The sequence below is a fragment of the Cynoglossus semilaevis genome, chromosome 11 (genome assembly GCF_000523025.1).
Source record: "Cynoglossus semilaevis isolate Cse_v1.0 chromosome 11, Cse_v1.0, whole genome shotgun sequence".
NCBI classification, from domain to species: Eukaryota; Metazoa; Chordata; class Actinopteri; order Pleuronectiformes; family Cynoglossidae; genus Cynoglossus; species Cynoglossus semilaevis.
This window is the reverse complement of record NC_024317.1, coordinates 9254845-9277118: the sequence shown is the minus strand read 5'-3', so window position 1 is coordinate 9277118 and position 22274 is coordinate 9254845. Positions and strand designations below refer to the sequence as shown.

General features: G+C 38.1%; 1 protein-coding gene across 3 annotated transcripts in view; it reads right to left on the bottom strand.

The window, feature by feature from the left end:
* LOC103386242 (cadherin-4) overlaps positions 1-22274 on the bottom strand; it is a 220036-nt gene that overhangs the window by 34911 nt on the left and 162851 nt on the right. For all 3 annotated transcript variants that reach the window (XM_025059968.1, XM_025059967.1, XM_008320420.3), the window contains exon 6: positions 3312-3467. In XM_025059968.1, the coding sequence (XP_024915736.1) occupies positions 3312-3467 (156 nt within the window). The remainder of the gene's footprint in view (positions 1-3311; positions 3468-22274) is intronic.

The following is a 22274-nucleotide window of genomic DNA, read 5'->3' as shown; positions in this document are numbered from 1 at the left end:
GGGCGTATAGTATTAGACGAGGATGTTGGAGCTGGAGCTAAAATAGAAAAATTCAGATATTCTCATTTTGGTCAGAGTGCAGAACTCTCCGACAAAACCGAACCTCAAGCTAACACCCACATTCCTCACCTCGCAGATCACTTCCTTCTGGTGCCAGTCTGACAGATACAGCAGCCGCGTCTCTTTTTACTTGAACCAAAAACTAACAAGCAAAGTTTGGCCTGCGAGAGCCCAGCACTGGTGGGAACTTCTTGTCAAGTTGAAAGAAAGTGAGCCCTGGACTAAATTTCCCTTGGGTCAAAGCCTGCCTACATTCTCCTACACTAAATCATACATCACATCACAAGCAACAAGGGTCAGCGGGAGACTAAGTAGAAGATGTAGACAACATGAGGTGCCCTAACCTCAACATGCTGTTTTCCCGTTTTTACTACAGGCAGTGTGGAACTGTTTACTAAGCAGCTGTTCCATCTTCTGGACATGTAAAAAAAAAACCTTCTTTATTGAACTCAATGTGCTGATTAGTGCAGATTACAGCAGCCATGGAAAGACAATATACTGCTTCTTTGTGTGTGTGTGCTGGAATTCCTCATGTTCAGAGGACAAAATCTGTCTATTATGGGAGCTTCTAACTTTTTGGGGACAGAAAATGAGGTCATCACGAGTCATTAAATTTTGTATGAATTAGTGGTTGATTGTTAAGTCACCACTTCATCAATTTTTATATCAGATAAAAATTTCGATTTGTGCACATGAAGGATAAGAACCGAGGCTTTCTTTTTTACTGCCTTTTGAGTAAAATGTCTTTCTAGACCTCACTTCTCTGGCAATTTTATGAATTGTAAAATTATGGCTTTTCTAGGCTACTTCATTGACCATCTTCTTTGCTATCATGAACATAAATGCTAAACCTTTCTCTAGAAAATAGCAACATATAGGAAATATTATATATTTTAATATTTTAGCGAGTTTTTGTTACAGAGTCCACTCGTCCAGATGATTCCGCAAAAAGCATTTTTCTTAAAGGGACAAATTGAATTGGATATTTTTAATGACTTTTTTAAAAAAAATGAGGATTTGATCATTATTATAAAATAATCAAGGAAACCACTGTGTGTGTATGCTCGTGTGTGTGTTTGTTTGCACCTACACTTTTCTAGTATGAGCAGGATTGTTGAGTATGACGAACACTAAAGTGATCCACTCTCCTTCATCCTGTTCCTTATCACAGACAGGAGCATGCCTATAAATTAGCTTTGCAGCATCCCAGCCATCCATCATGGTGACAGTCACAGGTGATGACGAGTGTTCTTACACCGAGTGGAGGTGTCTTCGCTGCCACACACTTACACCTGTTAGGTGTATATATTAAGCAACCGGCTGACCCCAACACTCGTCTCATGAGGTCTGCATATTTAATTCACATGACCATGAAACCATTTAGCCTGAGGTTCCACAGGGAGAACTCCTGAACTCCAGCCTCCAGGTTTGTGTGTGTTTGTCCTCTGGGCCATGAAACTAATTATACAGCTGTCAGCCCACACCTTTGAACACCACAGCTTCAGAGATCACAAGGTGAGCCTTCAATGTGTTGGGAGAGGCAATGTAAAACACTACACAAAGGACAAGTGAGCGACTAACATGTCCATTTGAGACGTCAGCCATTAACGTAACTCCTGAGGGATCAGTCCAATGGACGCCACTGCAAACACATGGACAAACATTAACACCTGAAAGTGTCTCACATGTAATCAGCTCTCGTTTCCCATCGTTGTATGCTAACAACCGCAGGGACAATGTCTGTATGTGTATCTACTGCGTTGTGTTAGTGAGAATAAAAAACAGAAAAGTGAAGTATGTAAGTTAATTAGGATTAACAGCTATAAAAAATGTTTGTAAGTTCAGTATTTTGTGCGGGTGCAGCAACGTGAACATGTGTCACCAAAGCAGCACTTCACTATATTTAGACTTTGAAATTTAAAGAGACACTAATTAAACCAACACCACCAAGTAACACTTGCTGTTCAGAAAGGAAATGTGATTTCACCCCAGTGGTTCAGCCAACCAGCCATTACTCTGGCATTAAAAGGCAACTCAACTAAAGTATGCGCAAAAAAAAAAAAAAAAAGATGTTGACAGGCAAATTTCAAGAGATGCCCTTTTTTTAGTAGTATGAAAAACAAAATATTTAGTTGAAGCAAAAATATTTTGTTTTCAAGCACACTGGAGAGCTATGAGGTTTTCTCTAGTGTAATGGCTGCAGTGCTACAGTGCTGCGCCTCTAATCGGGAGATCCTCGGGTCGCTCTCGATCCTTCTTTCCTGGACTGTCCTAAAAAGTGACTATTGGCTCTTCCTTAGTAGTTAAATTGTTTCTCACGCCAGTCTACACGTTTGCTTGACATGCAGAAGATTCTGGGTTCAAGCCCTAAGAACCACATACTTGGCACCTCCAAGGGGCAAATATGCTGTTAACACAACATCCTCCCCAATGTGTGTGATCATTAAGTCGGATTTTTTTTTTTTTTACTGTCTGCAGGTAACTTGAGGCATACAAGAGATTTTTTGTTCTTTTGGCTAGCGTTTGTATGTTCACTTTGACTGTGTGCTTCTTTTTTTTCTGCCTTTAAAATATTTTGTTTATATTTTATATTTTGTGTTGTGTTTTTGGCTGCATTATAGTCTAGTCTCTTCATTCATTAACACCCTGGGTCCTTCAATCACTATTTTCTATCATTTCATGTGTAACATGTGTGGCCCTAAAATAAAAAAACAAAGAAACAAAAAAAAAAAAAACATGTCAGCGTCTCTTCTAATTGCTGGAGAATAATACACAGGTGTGTCCATGATGATATGGAGACCAAAATGATTTGCTGCAGCAGAGAAAATGACTCCATACGTGCAGCTCATGTGACTGAAGGTAGAACAAAAACTTCTAGAAACGATAGCATGGAACCTTGAGAGGTTTGATTTCCATGGTATTCAGCCTGCTCGGGATTTGAAGAAAAGATGGGAAATTTGAGCCAACCTGCATTCACAGAAGTAGTGCTGCTCTTTGCAATTGTAAACTTCAATCTACTATAGAAGTACACATTTTCCAAGTCTCAATCAGAGCCTGGAGAGGCTGATGTTTGGGAACAATACACTTGTAATGAGCATGAGCAGAGCAGGTCCTCTCAAGAGCCTTCAGCTCAAAACACCATGTGGACAAAGAGCATCATCTTTAGTAGGAATGAGACAGAGACGAGAAAAGAAAAGGCAGTGGAAGAAAAACGTATCAGAGAATAGTCAAAAGTCATTTTTTTTACTTACATGAAAGGAGGCCCTCTCTTCCCTGTCCAAGGGTTGGGTGACAAACATGTTGCCGCTGATTGGATCTATGTTGTAAATGCCACTCGGGGGCTGATCAGCCCCTGCTCCCGTGATGCTGTAGCGGATACCAGCTTCCTTATCCTGATCTGAGCGGATCTGGAAAAACAGCACACAAGTTCTTCAGATCCACAGTTTTTGTTATGAAGCGTTTGCTGCACCAAAGATGGCACAGAAAACCGAGTGAACTTATTAAGGGGCAATTATTGTCAAAAAGAAAAGTTTTGAAAGATGTTCTAAGAGTCCACTCAAAGCGTGAGATGTGATATTTCACTGAAAACTTTCCTTTCAAAGCATTTAAACCCCCACGCTGAAGGAAAAAATAGAAGGTTGTTCTCTGCAGTGAGACAAAGCCGTAGCTGGAAGAATTCATCTGACCTGTTGAGGTTATGGTTTAATAAACCTTCTTTAGCAGCTGCTCAGTAAAGCACAAATCAGACTAAAAGCATCTTTATTTCCGTCTGACTTTATTAAAATGACTCATGTTGTTTCTCAATTATGAGATGGACAAGTTTTACCTTTTAATACTTATTTTGCAAAATTCTTATGAAAACAAGAATAAAGAAATTTCTCTGGAAATTATATCAAACGCCTTCCTCCACCGAACTACCTCCACTTTTAAAGAGTGACTAGTGGATTTTCTTTTTCCAGCAGAATGTAACAACCACAACATGCTGTTTACGCCAGAACACTGTACTGTACTGAACTATGAGAATAAAATAAAATAAATAGAATGCATTTTTTTCGCCATTGGTGAAACACAAATGTTTAAAATATTTACAATTCTATTATTTTAGGAGAGAAACAAACTTTTTTTTAAGTTTGTTGAATTTGTGTACTTGGTAAACAGACACAAGATATTTATTGTATCAGCAAAAAAGTAAACATTGTGGTAGAAATGTGAAGTATATGCGAACATTAAAGTAAGTGTAATTAGGTGGACGATGGATTTCTGTGTGCCCAAGAAAAAATTAAAAATAAAAAGTTGACGTCTTAGATCAGCTCTGTTTTTTTTGTTTTGCCACCGACGGAGGTATTGTTGGAAAGACACAAACTTTTCATATTAATAACAATTTCAGAAACCAATTTTTGCAGCAGCAGGGCTTCCTAAAACATTTGTTTTAAACTTCATTAATGAGCTTCATGCAGGTTTTAAAAGTAAGATTATATTTTTTTAATAAATGTGGCCCTAAGTGTAAGAATAATTCAGACACAGGGTGTTAGTAAAAGAGTAAATATAATATTTAATTGGGCGGGTGCGGTGCTGAATAAAAATAATAAAATAAAATCTCCCCCTGGGTTCGAAATTAACTTCTCATCCTTGCTGTCCTCCACTTTTACCTAATGGTTATTTATATATATCCAAGGCAACAACACTGAATAAAAAAAAACTACAACGAACTAAAAAAAAATACAAATTGCAATTACAAAATTATCCAAAAACAAGTAGTAATAGTAATAGTAATAGATCCTGTTTTTGTCTCAGGGCTTCTGGAAGGTGCACCCTACACAAATGAAACCAGGCTGGATATACAGTCAAAGTCCAAGCCTGCTCAGAATGAGTTATGTCCCTGATTAAAGTACATTTTGGAAAAACAATTATCCCAGCGGCATATATTTGATGGCACGGTGAGTCTCTCCTCATCATCTCACCTTGGGGTTGAGAAGCGTCAGTGTTTTATTTTTCTTTCTTTTGGGGGGCTGTTCCATCACCATGGTTACAGGGCATAGCTAATAATCACAGTCAAATAGAGAGGAAAAAATGTGCTACACTCTTTTTTTTCTTTCTCTTTTCTTCATATGCATTTCCCTGGTCGACGGGGCTGCACATCATGCATGAAAATGAAATTACTCCATGCGATCAGCGGTGACGGCAGCTTCTGCATAAAACATGGAACTGTTTGAACATGATACCCACTCTTAATTTCACACCCACGCTTACAGGCACTTGGTTGTGCACTTTTACATTCACCATTTGAATTCTCTCTCCGGATCCATATGGAGATCCTGGAGGTTCAGGTATACTGTACAGAACTGTAGAACTTCCATCAATCAGTTCCACTCAGGCTGCTGTACTTGCTGTACAATTAATCACTGCAGCATGACAATTATTCTGCAAGACTAATTACATTTATTATTCAAGAGAGTCGCCATCTGCCAATCAGCGTAGTGTGAAGTAGCAGCATACATAAAAACCTAATGTGATCATTCACCCGCATCATCCATGCCACTGGTTTGAATAACACATTATGTGGAGCAAAACAAATGTGAAGATGCCTTTGTCTTATTTGTGAAGATGGGAAAACATTGTTAGGCTCTGCTTTTCAAGAAAAAATAAATAAATAAAAGAAAGGAACAGAAGAAAACCACGAGGAAGCCCATCTGCCTGAGCTGCGGGAACATGCCAGGAAAAAAAAAAAGCCCCACTACCCGACATCTGCTATTTTTGCATTTAAGGATTTCTTGGGTGTATAAAAGTTGGCTTGTTGCCTCGTGTTCGTGTGTACGTGCGTAGTGAAGTGTTTGACAGGTAAGAGATTATATGTGCACAGCCAGGCACAAACCAAAAGGACCAACTCAGTTTAATAATTCACAAGGACATCACGATGAAGGAAGAAGAAGAAGAAAGAAAGTTTCTTCTGCCTTAGGTTTATGCTTCTGGGGCTGAATGTGCTCAGATTTATGCATCACATGGTGTTTGAGTGAGATTTACACCCGCACCAGAACTTCAAAGCAGACTATGTGTAGTTTGTGAAATAAAAATGGACCGGAGCACACGCTGCACACGCTCGTGTGATGCAAATCTGAGACCTGACATCGAATCCCCCACTGCCTCTTAATGAAGGGTCTTTATATCAATAAATTGAATACATCTAAAAAAGTAAAGCTTCTCGGCGTCCTGGGAATCCCACGAGTGACATTTACTCAATTAAGATATTTGAGTTGAATACTCATGGTGAATACTGGGATTTTTTTCTTCCCTCTCTCTCTCTCTCTCTCTCTCTCTCTCTCTCTCTCTCTCTCACTCATGCTCACTAGTCCCTCCTGACAGAATGGCTACTAATCACACTAAAAATAGCAGAAAGCGGCGGGAGCAAAGGACTTAACTGGCTGTTCTCTCCCTGTCATATCAGGCCAGGCATCAGTTAACTGACCTGTTTGTAGCTCTTTTAATGTGATTTCCCTTTTACTTCATTACTGACAACTGCTGAAGCCCCCTGGGACAGGCTTTCAGGGTGAGAGGAAAATAGAGGAGGAGAATAGAAACTGATACAAAGAGAGGGCAAGAGAGAGAGGAAGAAAGAGAGAGACAAAGGAGAGAGAGAGAGACTATGCTTGTGTTTGTGTGAGAGGGAATAGAAAATAAAGGAAATGCAGGAAATAGATTGAAATGCATTTTTTCATTTATTAGGCACCGAGCGGTTGGCTGCCCAATTAGTGGACCATGAAGTTTACATCGTCCAAATCTCATAATGGAATCTCTTAATTGATTTAGCTCATTTGCATGGATTTTTTTTTCAACCTCTTTTTTTTATAGGAGTTTCGGATTTATTTATTTTTATTATTATTATTTATAAGTGTTTTACAATGAAAAGAAAGCATCCTGCTGGTGAGAGAAAAATCACATGTGGCACTTTGGTTTTCCAGCAGAACTCTTGCTTTAAGGGAACAGCAATCATTCAACTAGGAAGTCATTAAACGGAGTGTGTGCTGCAGGCGCCCACGGGATGATTAGGGGTTACAGTCAGCTATAAGCTAATGTCACACAATAATGGGAATCTGTGGTTTACACGCTTTGATGGCCTCTTGACTCGACTTCATGTATAAGGCCTGTAATCCTTTGATTTCCTACATCTCTCTCTCTCTCTCTCACCTTTTCTCTGGTTTTCTCTCTGCTTTCCTCCATCTTTGTTTTATTGTTTTTTATGGGCTCAGACACCTTACCTCGCCTTTAAGGCACTGCAAACTACCCCCCAACCAGTTACAGCGATCCGAGAGCTGTGTCCATGACCAGGGCACCCTTTAATAACACAACCTATTTTAGACAAAATTTATTCTACTTCAAAAAACACCGATACACATGTTGCTGTCAGAGATGATTGGTGACGTCTTAATTTTAAAATATTTTATAATAGGCATTTTTGAAAAAAATGAGTTAAATATAAATCTGCCATGAAGTCCTCATAGACTGATGGATACACAGTAAAAAAAAAGCAAAAGAGCTTTGATTCTCCTGACCTTGGAGAAAAAAAAAAAAACAACTTGAAAAACACTCCAATTAAAGACAACACAGAGCTGCATGTGAGAAACGATAAGTGTCTGTTTTTAAAGAGCTTGAAGAAGAACAAGTAGAAGAAAAAGTATAATAATAATATCAATAATAATTCAAACTTTATTGATCCCATATTTAGGAAATTCTTGTGTTAACAGAAGATATTGCCCCTGGTTGGTGCCAAGCATGTGGTTATTCTGGGAATCAAACCCAGGACTCTGCTTTCTGCTAACTGCTACACTATGGAACTAACTAGAAACTAGACCAACTAGAAGAACATGAAGAACTGGTCTTCATGGTTGTCGTAGATATAGGTTGGAGATCCCTGGGTAACCTTTGGTGCCTTCAGGTGCCCAGGGATTTGGGCAATTTTTGGTGCTCCCTCAACACTACTTTCAAATAAAATTAGAACCTAAAAGTCCTGATTTGATTCATTAATTAAAAACAAAATAACATGTCCAGAAATTAATGCATTTAATGAGAATCTTCTCAGCTCAGTGATGCACAGCAGGGAAGGGGACAACGTTATTGCACCTAAAGTGTGTGTGCCAGCCTGAAAAAGATGCACCGGATGCATTGAGTGTAGTCAGCACACAAACTAGTGGAGAAACAGTGGAGGAGTACGACACGGTTCGTTGGATAAGAGCATGGTTATGTGCAAATTGTGCAGTTTTATTATCAATATCAGTATCACTATAGTAAAAAAGAAAAATATTGCTGAGAGCACCAGAGCTAACGTTAGCTACGACAGTCCTGGCACAGACACAGAGTTTAGGCAGCCAAGAAGAGAACAGATGCTGGAGTTCAGATCCAAAAAAGTTTTAAAACATAGAATATAAAAGCTTAAACTGCCCTGTGAGTTTGGACTAAGATGAGTTCATGATGAAAAAGTTCATGATGAAAAAGCCAAAGATATATGTTGTTGAAACGTTGTTGAAATGTTGTTGAAATGTTGTTCAGTAGACGTGTATTTTTAATTATTGATTTGATCGTCAATCAAAATTAATTAGAGTTAAAAAATGTTTGTTTTCCGTGTTTCTTGTGTTTCTAAGTAACTGGATTTTTTAAACAATGTTATCTAATCTGTTGTATCTGTTTATTTTTATTATTGATAGCAATTTCTGATGGTCTCTTTATTCAAATTAATTAGTTTTTTTTGTAATAATATATTAAAACCTGCTATGTCATTTCACTGACTAACTGTATTTAAGTTTCTGGGCTTTTTATGACTTGAACTGAATAGTGATGGACAGCAACATTTAAACTGTTTACTAGTGAACACCGCAGGGTTAATTCTGCTGAGTGGAGGGCAACTTTGTAGAGGGCACTCAGGATAAAATGGTGGAGAGACCTGCTAATACTGAGGAAGGATCAGCTGAAGTGTCACATTAATATCCTATAGGGGAATCTCACAAGGATCAACTCCCACAGAGTGACTTTTAGAAAGGCGTCAGAATCCAGGGATTTGTTGCCTGGCAACATATCATTTTAACCATGTGGTTTAAATGTACGTAGATGCTACTGAAGTTATTTTCTCTGCTGCTAAATTCAGAGTAATTTTAAGAGGCGGTGCTTTTTCTTCTTGGTTTTTCACAAAGACAAAATTTGACAAACAGTTAAATACAATATTCATAGAGGGGAAGACGTCAGGTACATTTGTTCAGTTGTACCAACCTTCTATATACCAACTGGGTTCACGCACGCCCAAATCCCCACACCTTTAGAAGCAAAAAGGTACAGCAAGCTTTTTTAGTCATTGTGCCACCAAAAAAATAAAAAGTAAAAAAAAAAATATCACCATCAGATTTTTTTTTTCTTGCGTACCCCAACTGGCAGCTCACAAACCCCAACGGGTCCATGCACCCCATTTTGGGAATCCCTGCGTTCAATTAACAACAGCTTGATGTGTAAGATAATTATATCAAACATGTGCAAAAGTGATGCACAAAGATATGACTATTCATCAGTTAAAAGCACATCAGATACAAAAAGAATACACTTTTATACAAGTATTAAATATCATCATACTGTTCTGTACTACGGAGCTACTGCCTGCTTGGATCAAAATAACTATTTTATGAGTGTATTAAACTACATTTGTTCTTCTTTTTATACCTAATTTCGGTATCTCAGCAAGAAACGTCCTCGGAAATGTAGTTCTGTAAGTTCATTTTGGTGCGCTGAACTAGTTTAAGTTTAAAGCATTAATCACCCACAAGCCAAAAGATATTAATAAACTCAGGATAAGGATTTTGCTCAACTTTTTAAGGTTTACTTGTGAATATATAGAACCTAAAACTTAACAGCATATGTTGCTGAATGTTTTGCATTTAAAGTAAAATGAAGAATTTGGATGTGTAAAAAAAAAAAAAAAAATCGACCACTCAATCACAGTTCCAGCAAAATCCATAAATAAAGCAGAGTCACAATCACAAATTAGAATGATGTCTCACATATTTATAGGTTTGTTCTTTTATTGGACTCTCTATAATGATTTAAAGACATGCTGAGGGTCAGGATAAGGTCAAAGTTTTAATTATCATTTTAATTATATTATTGAATCTGAAAGTTAATTGTGATTTCATTAGGTCCAAGATATTTTAGTACATTTTATTCTGTGCTGCTCTTACTTTTCTTTTTGTTTTGACCCAATGAAATTGAAAATGAAAATCTTTTTCATCAAAAGTAGGCATTGTTTATAAATTCCTTAAAAGGAGATATGCAATCTGACCTAAAATTAGTTTGGGGAAAAAGCTTGACCACTGAACATCGGTATTGGTAGGATATTCAAGTATTGGACAATACCGGAATATTGGATTCACACATTTTTACATTTCTTTCGATTGCCCATCCTGTGTACTTGTCATTGCTTAAAGCACATGCAACCTACATGCAATGGAAAAGTGGAATTCAAATAGACTGACAGGACATTCACCCAAACCACCAATAACATGCATTATGTGCAAGTAGCAACTAGCACAGGGTGAAAAAAATATAGATCAGATTTCTAAGTAAAGCAAGTGAACTTTGCATTTATTTTCTGTCAAAAACATTAAAAAATGTACTTTGTAGTTCAATGTCTGTAAACCAGACAAATGGCAGTCTCATAAAAAGAAATATACCTTCCTGCTATATATTTTGTAAGAGAGTCCAAACCATCTGACTTTCCTCACTTAATTGTAAAATATAAATTGTTGAGTACCGCTGTGCGTTTGCCAAACGACGCTGCTAACAGCATTGTAGCCGCCTATTAACAACCTGTGACACAGTAATGTGGCAATAATAAGCTGTAAAACGTGTCAGTTTAGAAACATCGTTTGTGGAGAAAGGTGTGGGTGATTCTAAAATAGTCACACAGGAGGTCTGTGAGTGGGAAGCTGCAGAAAGCTCAGGTTTAATATCTCTCAAGTGAAAGCCACTGACAGCCACTGTCGCACACACTTACCCCTGATGCTCATAAAGAACAGTTATGTCTGCTGCAGGCAGGTCGCTCCATTATGGATTGAAAAGTGAATTGGGAATGCTGCCGGTCTGAAATAAATATATTTTCACTTTCATATATTCACTTCTTTTTATTTGGCGTACTATGGGTTTTTTTTTTGCTGTTCTATCATTTTCCCTTTATCTATTTTTTGTGTCACTCCCCTCCACTGTGTGCCGAGCAGAGTTGTATCAATACAAATGAGCGCGAGGCCATAGCAAAGGCAGGTTTGTCTGCTCATGCACTACCCCACATGTTCAGTCATTAAAATGTAAAGCTTTGAGTCTGTCAGACTTTCTACACTTACATATCTGTGAAGTGAATGTAAAGATGTTACAGAACCAGTGTTTTCCTTAATTTAGAAAGATTTTTTTTTCTTGCACTAAGCTCTTATGTGGGGCAAATTGAAACGCGAAGGGAATGTCTTAGGAGGTAAAGATGAACTGTTTCAATTTGATAAACTCTTCATGTGTGACAGACGGATAAAAACAATAGCGGAAGGGAAGTTTTATCAGACAGTAATGAGACCTGCTATGGTGTTTGGCTCAGAGACAGCACTGCTGTCCAAAAGACAGGAGGCTGAGCTGGAGGTAGAAGAAACAAAGATGGTGAATTTGTCCTTGTGAGTGACCAGGATGGAACTGAGCAGAGTCGCAGTGAAGGTGGAGCCTTTCGGAGATAAAAACATAATGGTGCAGAGGGCGTGGAGATGAAGAGAAGAACCCCAGAGTAGATTTATGGATGTGGTAAAAGAGGACATGGAGGTAGCTGGTGTGACAGTTGAGGAGGCAGGGGATGTAATTGGAGATTGGTGATGACCTGTGGTGACTCCTGGAGGGAGTGGCCAAAAAAAAGATGAGGACGGTTGTTGATTTAGCTTTAATAAAACTCCACAATTCTCTTTATTCAATAGCAACACATAAATGCTGACTGCCTGACGTCTTTTTTTATGCACATCTTCCATCTCTGAGAAAAGTTGTTTTAAATTATATGACAATTTTCTTAGTAACTTCCACACAAAGGGTTCAGGCACTGACTGTTTCTTGTGTTCCTTTTTATTTTCTTCCTTAGTTTCTTTTTTCTTTTACTTTTTCTCTTTTCCAACTTTTTTGCCAAGTGTTTCAGCTATTATTTTCCACACTTCTTTTGTGATCATCGAATTGAAATGAGGCTGTTATTAAAGAACTCCTTTCATTTGTCCTTCTACCTATTAAATTAACATTTAAATAAATAATGCAGCTTTTTAGTATTGTCTTTTTAATGGGGAGGGCTGAGTGAATGGTAGTTATGAAGTGACTCATGAACCCATTTATAGGCAAATGAAAATGTAAGTACCAGCAGCGTCTTTACATTAACAATGGTAATAATTCCTCTCATTTCCAGTAGAAAAAATGGAGCGTATGCAGCGTACTCTTCCTCCAGCCTCTTAATTTAAAAAAACGAGTTTCATTATTTAATTCAAGAAATGGTGGAGGTAAAGGGTGAAGTCTTTGTCTTACTACCAGCTAAAAGACCACCGACCCCTGGAGAGTTTCAGCTTGTTAAAAAGCTCCTTTCCCCTGTACCGTCCAATATGAGGACAAAAGATAAAACAGAGTAAAGTTTTAATATATACAGATAATTATAGTGAAGATATGCTTGAGTGCAGGAAGGCTGACTTAGGGGAAAACCAGGGCACAGTGTTAGAGTATGAATGGAGGATGAGGGCATGGGGGCGGGGGGGAGTTCTGCTGCTCTTGCACTTTTCCACTCAAGCTTCTGCGATTGTCAAATTGCATCTCTCTCCTCCAGGCACAGTCCCAGGAGACTTATGTGGTCCTGTCAGACTGGCCAATCAGCTGCACCCTGAGGCCGGTTGAAAGCCCTTATGGCACGCCTCAGGCCCAGCTTGGTCCAACCAATCAGTTCAGCCCAGGCTTAAAAGAGGGGCCACATTTGGCTCAGGGACCTGCTAAGCTGCCAATGAAGGTCCAGCAGGGGGAGTGTGAGTGGCTCTGCAGAGGGGCTGGTCCCAGAGGGGTCAATGTAGACGTGGTGGATTGACAGTTATTTAGTAAGAGGCTGAGTTTTCTGTCAATCACTACTCAGAGTACTCAGGAGCCTTTGTACTACAAGACTGCGTCTAATGGGGCTGTCACCTACTAGTTTTTCAAATGGGGATGGTCACAGCCAACATGTACAACAGGCACTAAGGCAGTGCTTTTCAAAGTGTGGGGCAGGGCCCACTGGTGGGGAACAGAGACATGACGGCTGGGGCGTGACGGGAGGACATTTTTAAGGTTTAAGCGATGACGGCATAACTGCACTTGTATTTTCTCTTTTTGAACTTTGTGTTATTTTAATCCATTATAAAATATTACAATGTGTTAGTTGAACAAATTTTAAATGTCATTTGTCAAGATTTTCGTTTGGGCAATCGGAGACGTCAGAAAAACTTGCTCAAGGTGAGGAATGAACAAAAAAAATTGAGACTGCACTGGGGGTTTGTGAAAATCATTGTTACATTTTTGTTTTTTTTTGTACCAAGTGTATATAAAAAACAGGCTGTTGGGTTTGATTACCATCCGTCTTTGTTCATAGAAACCGCGTTCCTTATACATTGATAGTGCAGAAAGAAAAGTTTTTCAGAATTCCTTTTACTTTCTATCTTCATCATTACCATTCTAATCATGGCAGACATCACTAACATGTAGCCATCACCACCATCCTTGTCATGGACCTTCCATATAGGTCTATCATAACAGAATTTGATAAAATTTTCCTGCAAAAAGGTGTCTGACAAGTCAACAGTAGCAGTAAAGAATAAGGTAAAAACCCATTCTATTATTGACTGAACATTTCATGAGATGCACCTGAATGCACCACGATTGCCCCCTGTGTTCTTGGTCATAATATTTGGAGTGGAGGCGGCTGTGTCTTCACAAGTGCAGATGCTATGACCTCACTGAAATGACACCATTTACAGATCCTCAGACTTCTTCCCTTCTATTTGGCACAAAGCATTAAAAAAAGAAAAAAAAATCTTCGAAGTGCATTCACACTTATTACTATCCTCTACCCTGTCAAAAGAGTGAGAAACTCACTGCTGCCTTAAACTGCCTATATTCAGGCATAAAACAAAAATGGATTAAATCCTGAAAATGATGGACGTTTCATTCACACCAAAATCTTTTTTAACCATTCGAACAAAATCCTCAGAGTTACCGTATGACTGACAGCCATCACGAATAATTGGTAGCTCCAAATTATCACATTAATCCCCAATAACACACTATCACTTTAATCTGTGATCGCAAGTTTTCATATTTTTTACCTGATTTACTATCTGCTACTTCTTAATGAACTGGATATTATCTGAACACGTTCTGGGAGAAAAAAGCCTGTGGAGAAACGACTCTGCCTTCAGGCTGAGGAAACGATGACAACACAAATAACACAAGCCTTTCTGTAACAACACGGTCTTTGTGGTGAACAGGGTTTGTACAGCACAGAGCAAATGTAAAATGTTTGACCTCAGCTTTACTCCTATAAAGTTGCAAATATTCGCTGCTTGTATTTGTACTTTTTTGCCACCATTTATTATAAACTAGAGGTTTGTGTTGTTGTTGTGGTAAAAATAACCACACGGTGCCACTGGAAGAAGAACAGATGGAGCAACAACACAAAACTCTGATCAGGTAATTTATCACAATGTGGTTGTAGTGCAGTCAACCTTTACTTCGACTGAGAGTTTAGGACAACTTCAAAAGTCCGTAAACAATTTTCAATTTTCCATGATTGGAACCCAGGCCCCCAGACTAACTCCTGTTTGACCTGTAAAGTGACAGGTTAGTACCAAACACCATTATTCTACTGCTATAACATTTTCACACAGCATAAGACAAAATCGTATATAAAATAATTATGTTTTTGAACTTTTATCCACAAAACACCAAACACACAGATAAACATATATAATGGCATTTAATGAGTTAGAAAAAAGTAAGAGAAAGTATTTGGTTTTGTTTTGCCGTTCAGTGTCAAATTAATGAGATAATGTCTATTTGTGAAAAACATTGACTGTTGTTTAAATTAAACTTTTATTTTAAGTCAATTTCTTCTCCGAAGATTCCAAAATGTTAATCTGATTTTTGAAAATAAATAAATAATACATAATAATTATCATAGTTTGAATTAGCCAAAATCCAAGTTTTACATTTTAAAATTAAATTTTACTTTTTGGCCACTGTCGACTCAAACTAAATTAGCAAATACCAGGTTTACCTAATAAGGTAATTATGTATATATGTATATATATCTCATAATATATGTATACAGTTAATTTCATTTCATTTAAAATAATAAAAAAATAAAAATAAAAAAATGAGAAGGGTTTAGAATGATATCCTGTTCTTTCTTCATTTAGAATGAATATATGAAAAACAAAACAAACAAAAAAAAAAATAATCTCTGCATCTTACACTGACCTTTACTTACAACCCACCATTTTAATCGCGGTCCTGAACCTACAAGTTTTGTGGTAGGATTACTATTAGAAAATGTTTTTTTATTTATTTATTGCTACAGTCGTACCTACCATTTGCCAGAACAAACACATATTATTTATGAAATGGAACACATAATATATGTTTTGATTTATCCCACTGGCTGTGGAGCTGCACCCAGCAAACACTGGTGTTCACACAACCTCACACAACACTGACACAATGGCTTTCGACGCTTGAGGGAAACAATAAAACTGCAGCCCGAGCAAGTGAAGCCAAACAGCGCGTTATGAAATCTTTATGTGCCGTAATGAAATACTGGGTGCAATATGAGGATGTAAATAAGCCACTGTTTTATTTTAGGTGGTAAACAGCCACACAAACACTACAATATGATTGAACCAACTTGTTCCAAACATATAAAGTACTTTATAGCAGAAATGTAAGCTGTTCAGTGTGTAGAATGAACATGGAAATAGCAATAAATAAATAAATGATAGGAACTTTAACTTAAGAATATCACTGACTTTTTTGGATTTTCATATTTAAATATTTGTAATAGATTTTTATTCTTATTATGTATCTATCTTTTGTGAAAAATTCCAAGTAAATTAATAAAAATATTAGATGAGCTTGGATTGGCTTAGATTGTTTTCAATTAGTTTAGATAAGTAGCAAAGAATATTCAAAAAGAAAATTAACTCTTCTTAGCTCCTTAGCTCCCAAACATTCAAAAGCTAGTAGCTAACAGCTAATAGCTACTCTTAGCAGTGATATCCTAATGATTGTTAGTGTAAAACATAAACAATAAACCTGTTGCTCTACCTACTGCGACTCCTTCAACACTGGGACATATTTTAATTTTTTTCTATGTCCTATTGTATTTGTTCGAGATAATGAGATGAACTCAACTACGGTAAAAAACCCTCGGCTCTAAAAAGCCAGCGTGTGATTTCACCTTGAGCTCTACATTTTTCTTGAAGAATGTGACTGTGTTATAAAAAACGTCATTACAGATAAAGATATCATTACCGTTTCATTTAGCCGCCCGGAAAGGTCAGAGAGTCATTCAGAGAGCACAGGAAGGTGTGACTGCAGATGTGAAACTGCCAAATGGAAAAATAACTATCTGTGTGTGCTAAATTATGTTTAGCTCCTATTGTTCAAATTAATGTCTCAACTGTGGGTCAGGGAAGGAGAGGGTGAGGGGACTGAGGAAGAGGGAGGGTGGGGGACAGAAGGAGAATCTCTTCTGTCCTATATTCGGACTTCTTTCCATCAGTTTTGCCTCATTGGTCGCGGGGTAGGTGCTGGAGGGGAGGGCTAAAATGAGAATGCCACAAATGGCCTGCAACTAATGTTGGCCTTCCTCAGCCTACAGATTTACAGCACACTCCAAAGACTGTGTTTCCTCTCTGTCTCCCTTTCTCCCCCTCTTCTCCCTCCTTCCACTTTGCTGCGTCCTAAAAGAAGTTGTTCTTACAATTTTAACTCAGTGTCAATTTAAGTGAAGCTGTTTGGAAACCTGCCCTGTTCTAATGCACTCACTGGGCATCTTTCACATCGCATTACACCACATGACAGGCAGACGTATGAAGCGTTTTCCATTGGAACACAATGGTAGTTAATGCAATCATGATGTATACAGCCTCTCCCAGACTGAATTGCACATGTCAGCTCGAAAACGTCCAGCAGTGGAGACAGGTTGTGCAAAGTCAAGCAGTTTTCTCTCTGTGTGAGTGTGTGTGTGTGTCTGTGTGAGGAATCTTCAGAGCAAGAGACAAAAACACCTAATTAACTGAAGGGTTTTCTGTGATTAGCCACTTCTTTTCATGTCGATACTCAGTCTTGTGTTCATCAATGTGAAAAGAATTAAGATGATATTATGCAAAACTCCATGTCAATAAACTGTGGTTCACTTACTGAGAGTGCAATAAAAACAAAATCGTAGATTAATATCTACCTTGGGCATTCTATGGGAAGAAGGAACATTTTTTTCTAAGCGTTGTTGCAGACAAACTGATTATTCAAATTAGTTTTTGTCTGTAATTCATCAGAAAAGGTGTGTCAAATAAATGTAAATCTGAAAAAAAAGTTTTGACTAGTAATGTAACAACATGTGCCTGCATCTGTGTCAGTTCAACATCTTAACAGGAGAACTGAGTTGACGGTAAGAATAACAACACATATTTGTCAAAAAGAAAGAACACACTGCACCTTCATGCTGTCTGCAACGCAAGAACATTTCAAATATCAATCTTTTCACATTCGGGACCTTGGTGAATGAGAATCTATTTACAAATATTTCCCCTTTTGTCTGATTAATACAATTAAACAAGTGAATGCAACAAAAAACTTCAATCTTCACAATTATTTATATCAGCATTTACTAACTATCCATTACATGTTGTTTGTGGCATCAGCACTGTTGCCTTAGTGAAAGTGGGTCATAGGTTCGTGTCCTGGTTATGACAGATGGCCTGTCTGTGTAAGCTGAACATATTCTCCCATGTGATCATTGGCTTGTTGGTTTCCCTATGCAGCCAGGACTCATTCAGCTTTGATATTATGTGAGTGAGAGGACCTTAAATGTATCACAGGTGTCAATACATGAGTGTTGCTTGTTTATTATTGCTTGTCTGTGTACAGATGCTCTTCTGTGATGGATTTGAAACCTGACCAGGTTCTAACCCCATCCTGATGTCATCGGGAGCAGACACTCCCCCTCTACAACACTAAAATATGTACAAGGTGAATGAATAAAGCTATGACTTCTACACAGAGAAACATCTGACTGCTTCTTATCTCCAGTTTCTGTAGACAGGACTAAGACTACATCTGTTCACCCTGAATGCATCACTTTTAGGCTAAGATGAAGGAGTCTGTCTTCAAACTCATGACATCTTAATACTGAATAGATTAGGACAGTGGTTCTCAAACCTTTTATACTCTGTACCACCTGAGAAAACACTGAGCTCTCTGAGTACCACCATGATGACCAACACTAGAATACAGCAGCGTAGGTCTTCACTATTAGCTTCCACCACAGGAGAGATGTTTATAAAGATGTTTATGTTCAAATGTTGTATTAATTGTGCATGGTATGTTTCAGATATATTCAATTGAAAATGTAAATCTGAAAATATGAATTTTCCCCGCCTACCACTAGAGAGCGCTCGCGTACCACTGGAGGTACATGTACCACAGTTTGAGAACCACTGGATTAAGAATTGCCACAGATGCTTAGAAAACTTTTTTTTACAAATTCTCTCCTGACGTGCGCCCACACACTCTATACACTGCAATGCATTAACAGAAAAAAGCCAGAGCAAAGTAAAGACACGTCAAGGCCATTTAAAGCATGTAATAGATGGTTGTTTCTTCTGTGCACTCATATATTATTAAGGCTCTTTTGTTTTACTCACAGTGAAAGCAAACGGCTGCAGTTTCTCGTTGCTCGCTGTAAAGTGTTTCGCGTCGCACCAGTGATTGCTAGATTCCTTTATTTTTTCTTTTTTACAAAAAGTCATTGGTTCTTTAAGGAATGTCAACCTGTGCTTGTTCAATCCTCTTACTGTGAGGTCACAGTCCATCTATTCATGGCACAGTGGTTTTGTCTCGAGGAGCGATGTGACTTTATTGAACTTTTTAAATATTTAAATTATTTATTTTGTAATAACCTGCAAAGCTTTTCTGAAGTCATGGCCTTTGTGAAATTCCTTTCTGCTCCCTGTGTCTTCTTATGATGTCATTCACACACGGCGGTCATGGGTTTGAAACACGTTTTATCTGGTGCTGAGAAACTTTAATAATGACAGATAATATCATGAAGTTCTACTCAGTATTGAGTCAAAAACAATGAAGTTTGAAAGTCTGAAGAACTTAATTCTGATACCTGAACCTCGAACCAGTTAACTTGCCAATTGATAAAGTAACTTATACAGTATTATTATCTTCCAATTTGTAAGTATTTTAGAGGAATCAATTCGTATTTGTTTGTATTTAGGTCAATTAAATGTAGCCCAGCTTCACTGATTGCAATGACTGCTGGGACAAGTCTCCCTAATTCTGATAAGGATTAGGTTGCAGCAGGCAAAATAATTCAAAATTTATTCATAGGTTAATTAAGATTTGAGTTATTTACTAAACTGCAGATTTTGAATGTTCTGTACTTTCTTCCCGATTTTCTCTCAAACACTTGTTCTTCCTTTCTGGCCCTGTCTTATGTTGATGTAAAGAGTCTAAAAGCTGGCCTGTCTTCAAAATCAAATGTGCCGACTTTAAAGGTTGCTGTGGCCACTCCTGAGTCCTGCAAGACAGAGCATGAAATCCCTCCTGCTCCTCTCCACGGCTGCCTGTCAGACTGGAGTGTTGTCTTGCAGAGAAAGTTGGGGACAGATGGGCTCGGAGAGCAACAAAGTCACATTCCCCATGGTGCACTGCTCTCACCAATGTCAGAGGGCTCGGGCACGCTTATGCCCACACACACACACACACACGTTTACACGCTCACACACCAACAAAGGTAGCCCTTGAGGCCTAATCTAACCATCTAACACCTGACATGTGAAAAGCCGATACAAAAGGGTCCATTTCTCCAGCAGTGGAGCACAATTTGGTGCGTCCCCTGACAGTGAATAGTCCTGCTCTGTGTTCATAGGATTTTTTGTGCTTTGGTAAAAAAAATCTGCTTCTTGCCAACACATTGGTGAAAGGCGATTTCCGTAATCCGGGAGAATAAGCCTTTTTGTACAAATAGGCGTGAGAGACTTTGTGTGAGTAAATGCGTGTAGATGTGCATGTGTGTTTCAGGGAGAAAAAGTAAAAGCGCCGACAGAAAGCTGCATGTCTGGAGGACTGATAAAAGGCATTGAAGAGAAGAGAAGAGAAGAGAAGAGAAGAGAGAGAAAATCTGCCAGAACAATGCCTCAGTGACAAAACCTCAGTTTGATATGTGTTGTTTTTTTTCCTATTATCATCTGTTCATAATCATATAGTGGATACATGTTGACGTTGTTGGTTGAAACGCATGATCAGCCTACAGGTCTGTTTGGTATTCTAATGTCAGATATAATTGCATGTCTACGCACAGAAGCAGAGACATATGTGGAGGTTATGAGGAAATATTGCATTTAGACCTTATGAACTGTAACTTCTTCAAACACCGTTAGGGAAATAAAATGGGTTTAACACTTGCGTTGTTTAATTTCTTTTGTCATCTACAGTTTTTCCTGTGCAAGGTTGAGAAAAAAAGAATTCACATTTTTGACTCATCTTCATTCCATTTCCACATTCTTGTCACAAATGGGTTAAATCCTGACCATAAATAGCTATTCTATTATTCCTGCTCATGTTGGTACAGTAATCAATATAGAGACTCTGTTCAAAGCGTTCCAGTCTAAGGGTTCCTGCAATCAGTTTCTCCATCAACCAGAGACATCTCTCCAGGGGTATTGATGAAAATCTACCGCAGTAACTGAGACACCAACTCAAAAACATTTAGTTTAATAAAAAAAGCTGTTAACTATTTCATCAACATTCATTTTTTTGTTTTTTTTACATTGAACTTCCAACAGGTTTTGTTGTTTGTTTGTTTTGATTAGCATTGCTACCGTTCCACTGAATAATACTGTCCTTTACGACAATTAAGCTGGCCGCAAATAATAATTATTTTAAACTGTAAAAAAGGCACCGACAACGAAAAATCACATTCTACCTCGAACCACACACTATATTTAGACACACCAATTTTCGCACCTTAAATTGATGTAACACCCAACTTTCCTTTGGTGATACATTTTTAGCACATACTTCTTACCTACATGAGCCTATTAGCTTCAAATCAGTGTTGGCCCTAGAGATGCCATGAATCAGGTGCTCGTGGTGGGTGATAAATACAGCAGAAACAGAGAAACAGGGGGAGGGAGAGAGAGACAGAGAGACCCACAGAGAGACAGAATACACTTTCATTGAATTTCAGCAGCTGCTTGCTAATATTCTGAAGCTATAATGAGCACCATAGGTGTTTTAATAGCAGCAGATGTGCGAGCATTCTCTGCTGATGAGAACATGAGGTTGAACCACCTGCTGAAAGAAATCAAGCCCAGTTAGTTAGCTCCCTTCTGTCCACATCTTGGCCGGCCAGTCACACCGTGAGCAGATATGTGCACAGGTTAACAACTTTAGTGCAGGTCCAGGTATTTTTAATTATATCTGTGTATTTATTTCTGGAGACTGCAAGTACAAAATGACATCTCGAGGCCATTGTAACTTATTAAGAAATTCAATTTTAGATTTTTATCTTTTTAAGTACAGATTTTGATTTGCGTTGATTTTACTCAAGCGTCATTTATTCAGAAGAACTGGATGTTTCTTAATAAGCTATTTAAAAAGCTATTAAAAAGAAAGCAGCGTTTGTATTTTCTTCGTGTGTCTGCGGCGGCAGAAGTGATCCACATTTAATGAAGCTCTGATTTTTCTTTAACAATGCACCAGTGACATCCATCAAAATACATCAAATAAATGCTGATCAAAAAATATTTCTGTGTTTATGGTAAAAAAAAAAGGGATGCTGCTTTTACAGTTCATCTGAACCAGTAACTACAGACATTGGGACAGATGTGCTGTCTAACCAACAAAGTAACATCACCGAGATAGGATACTTATCC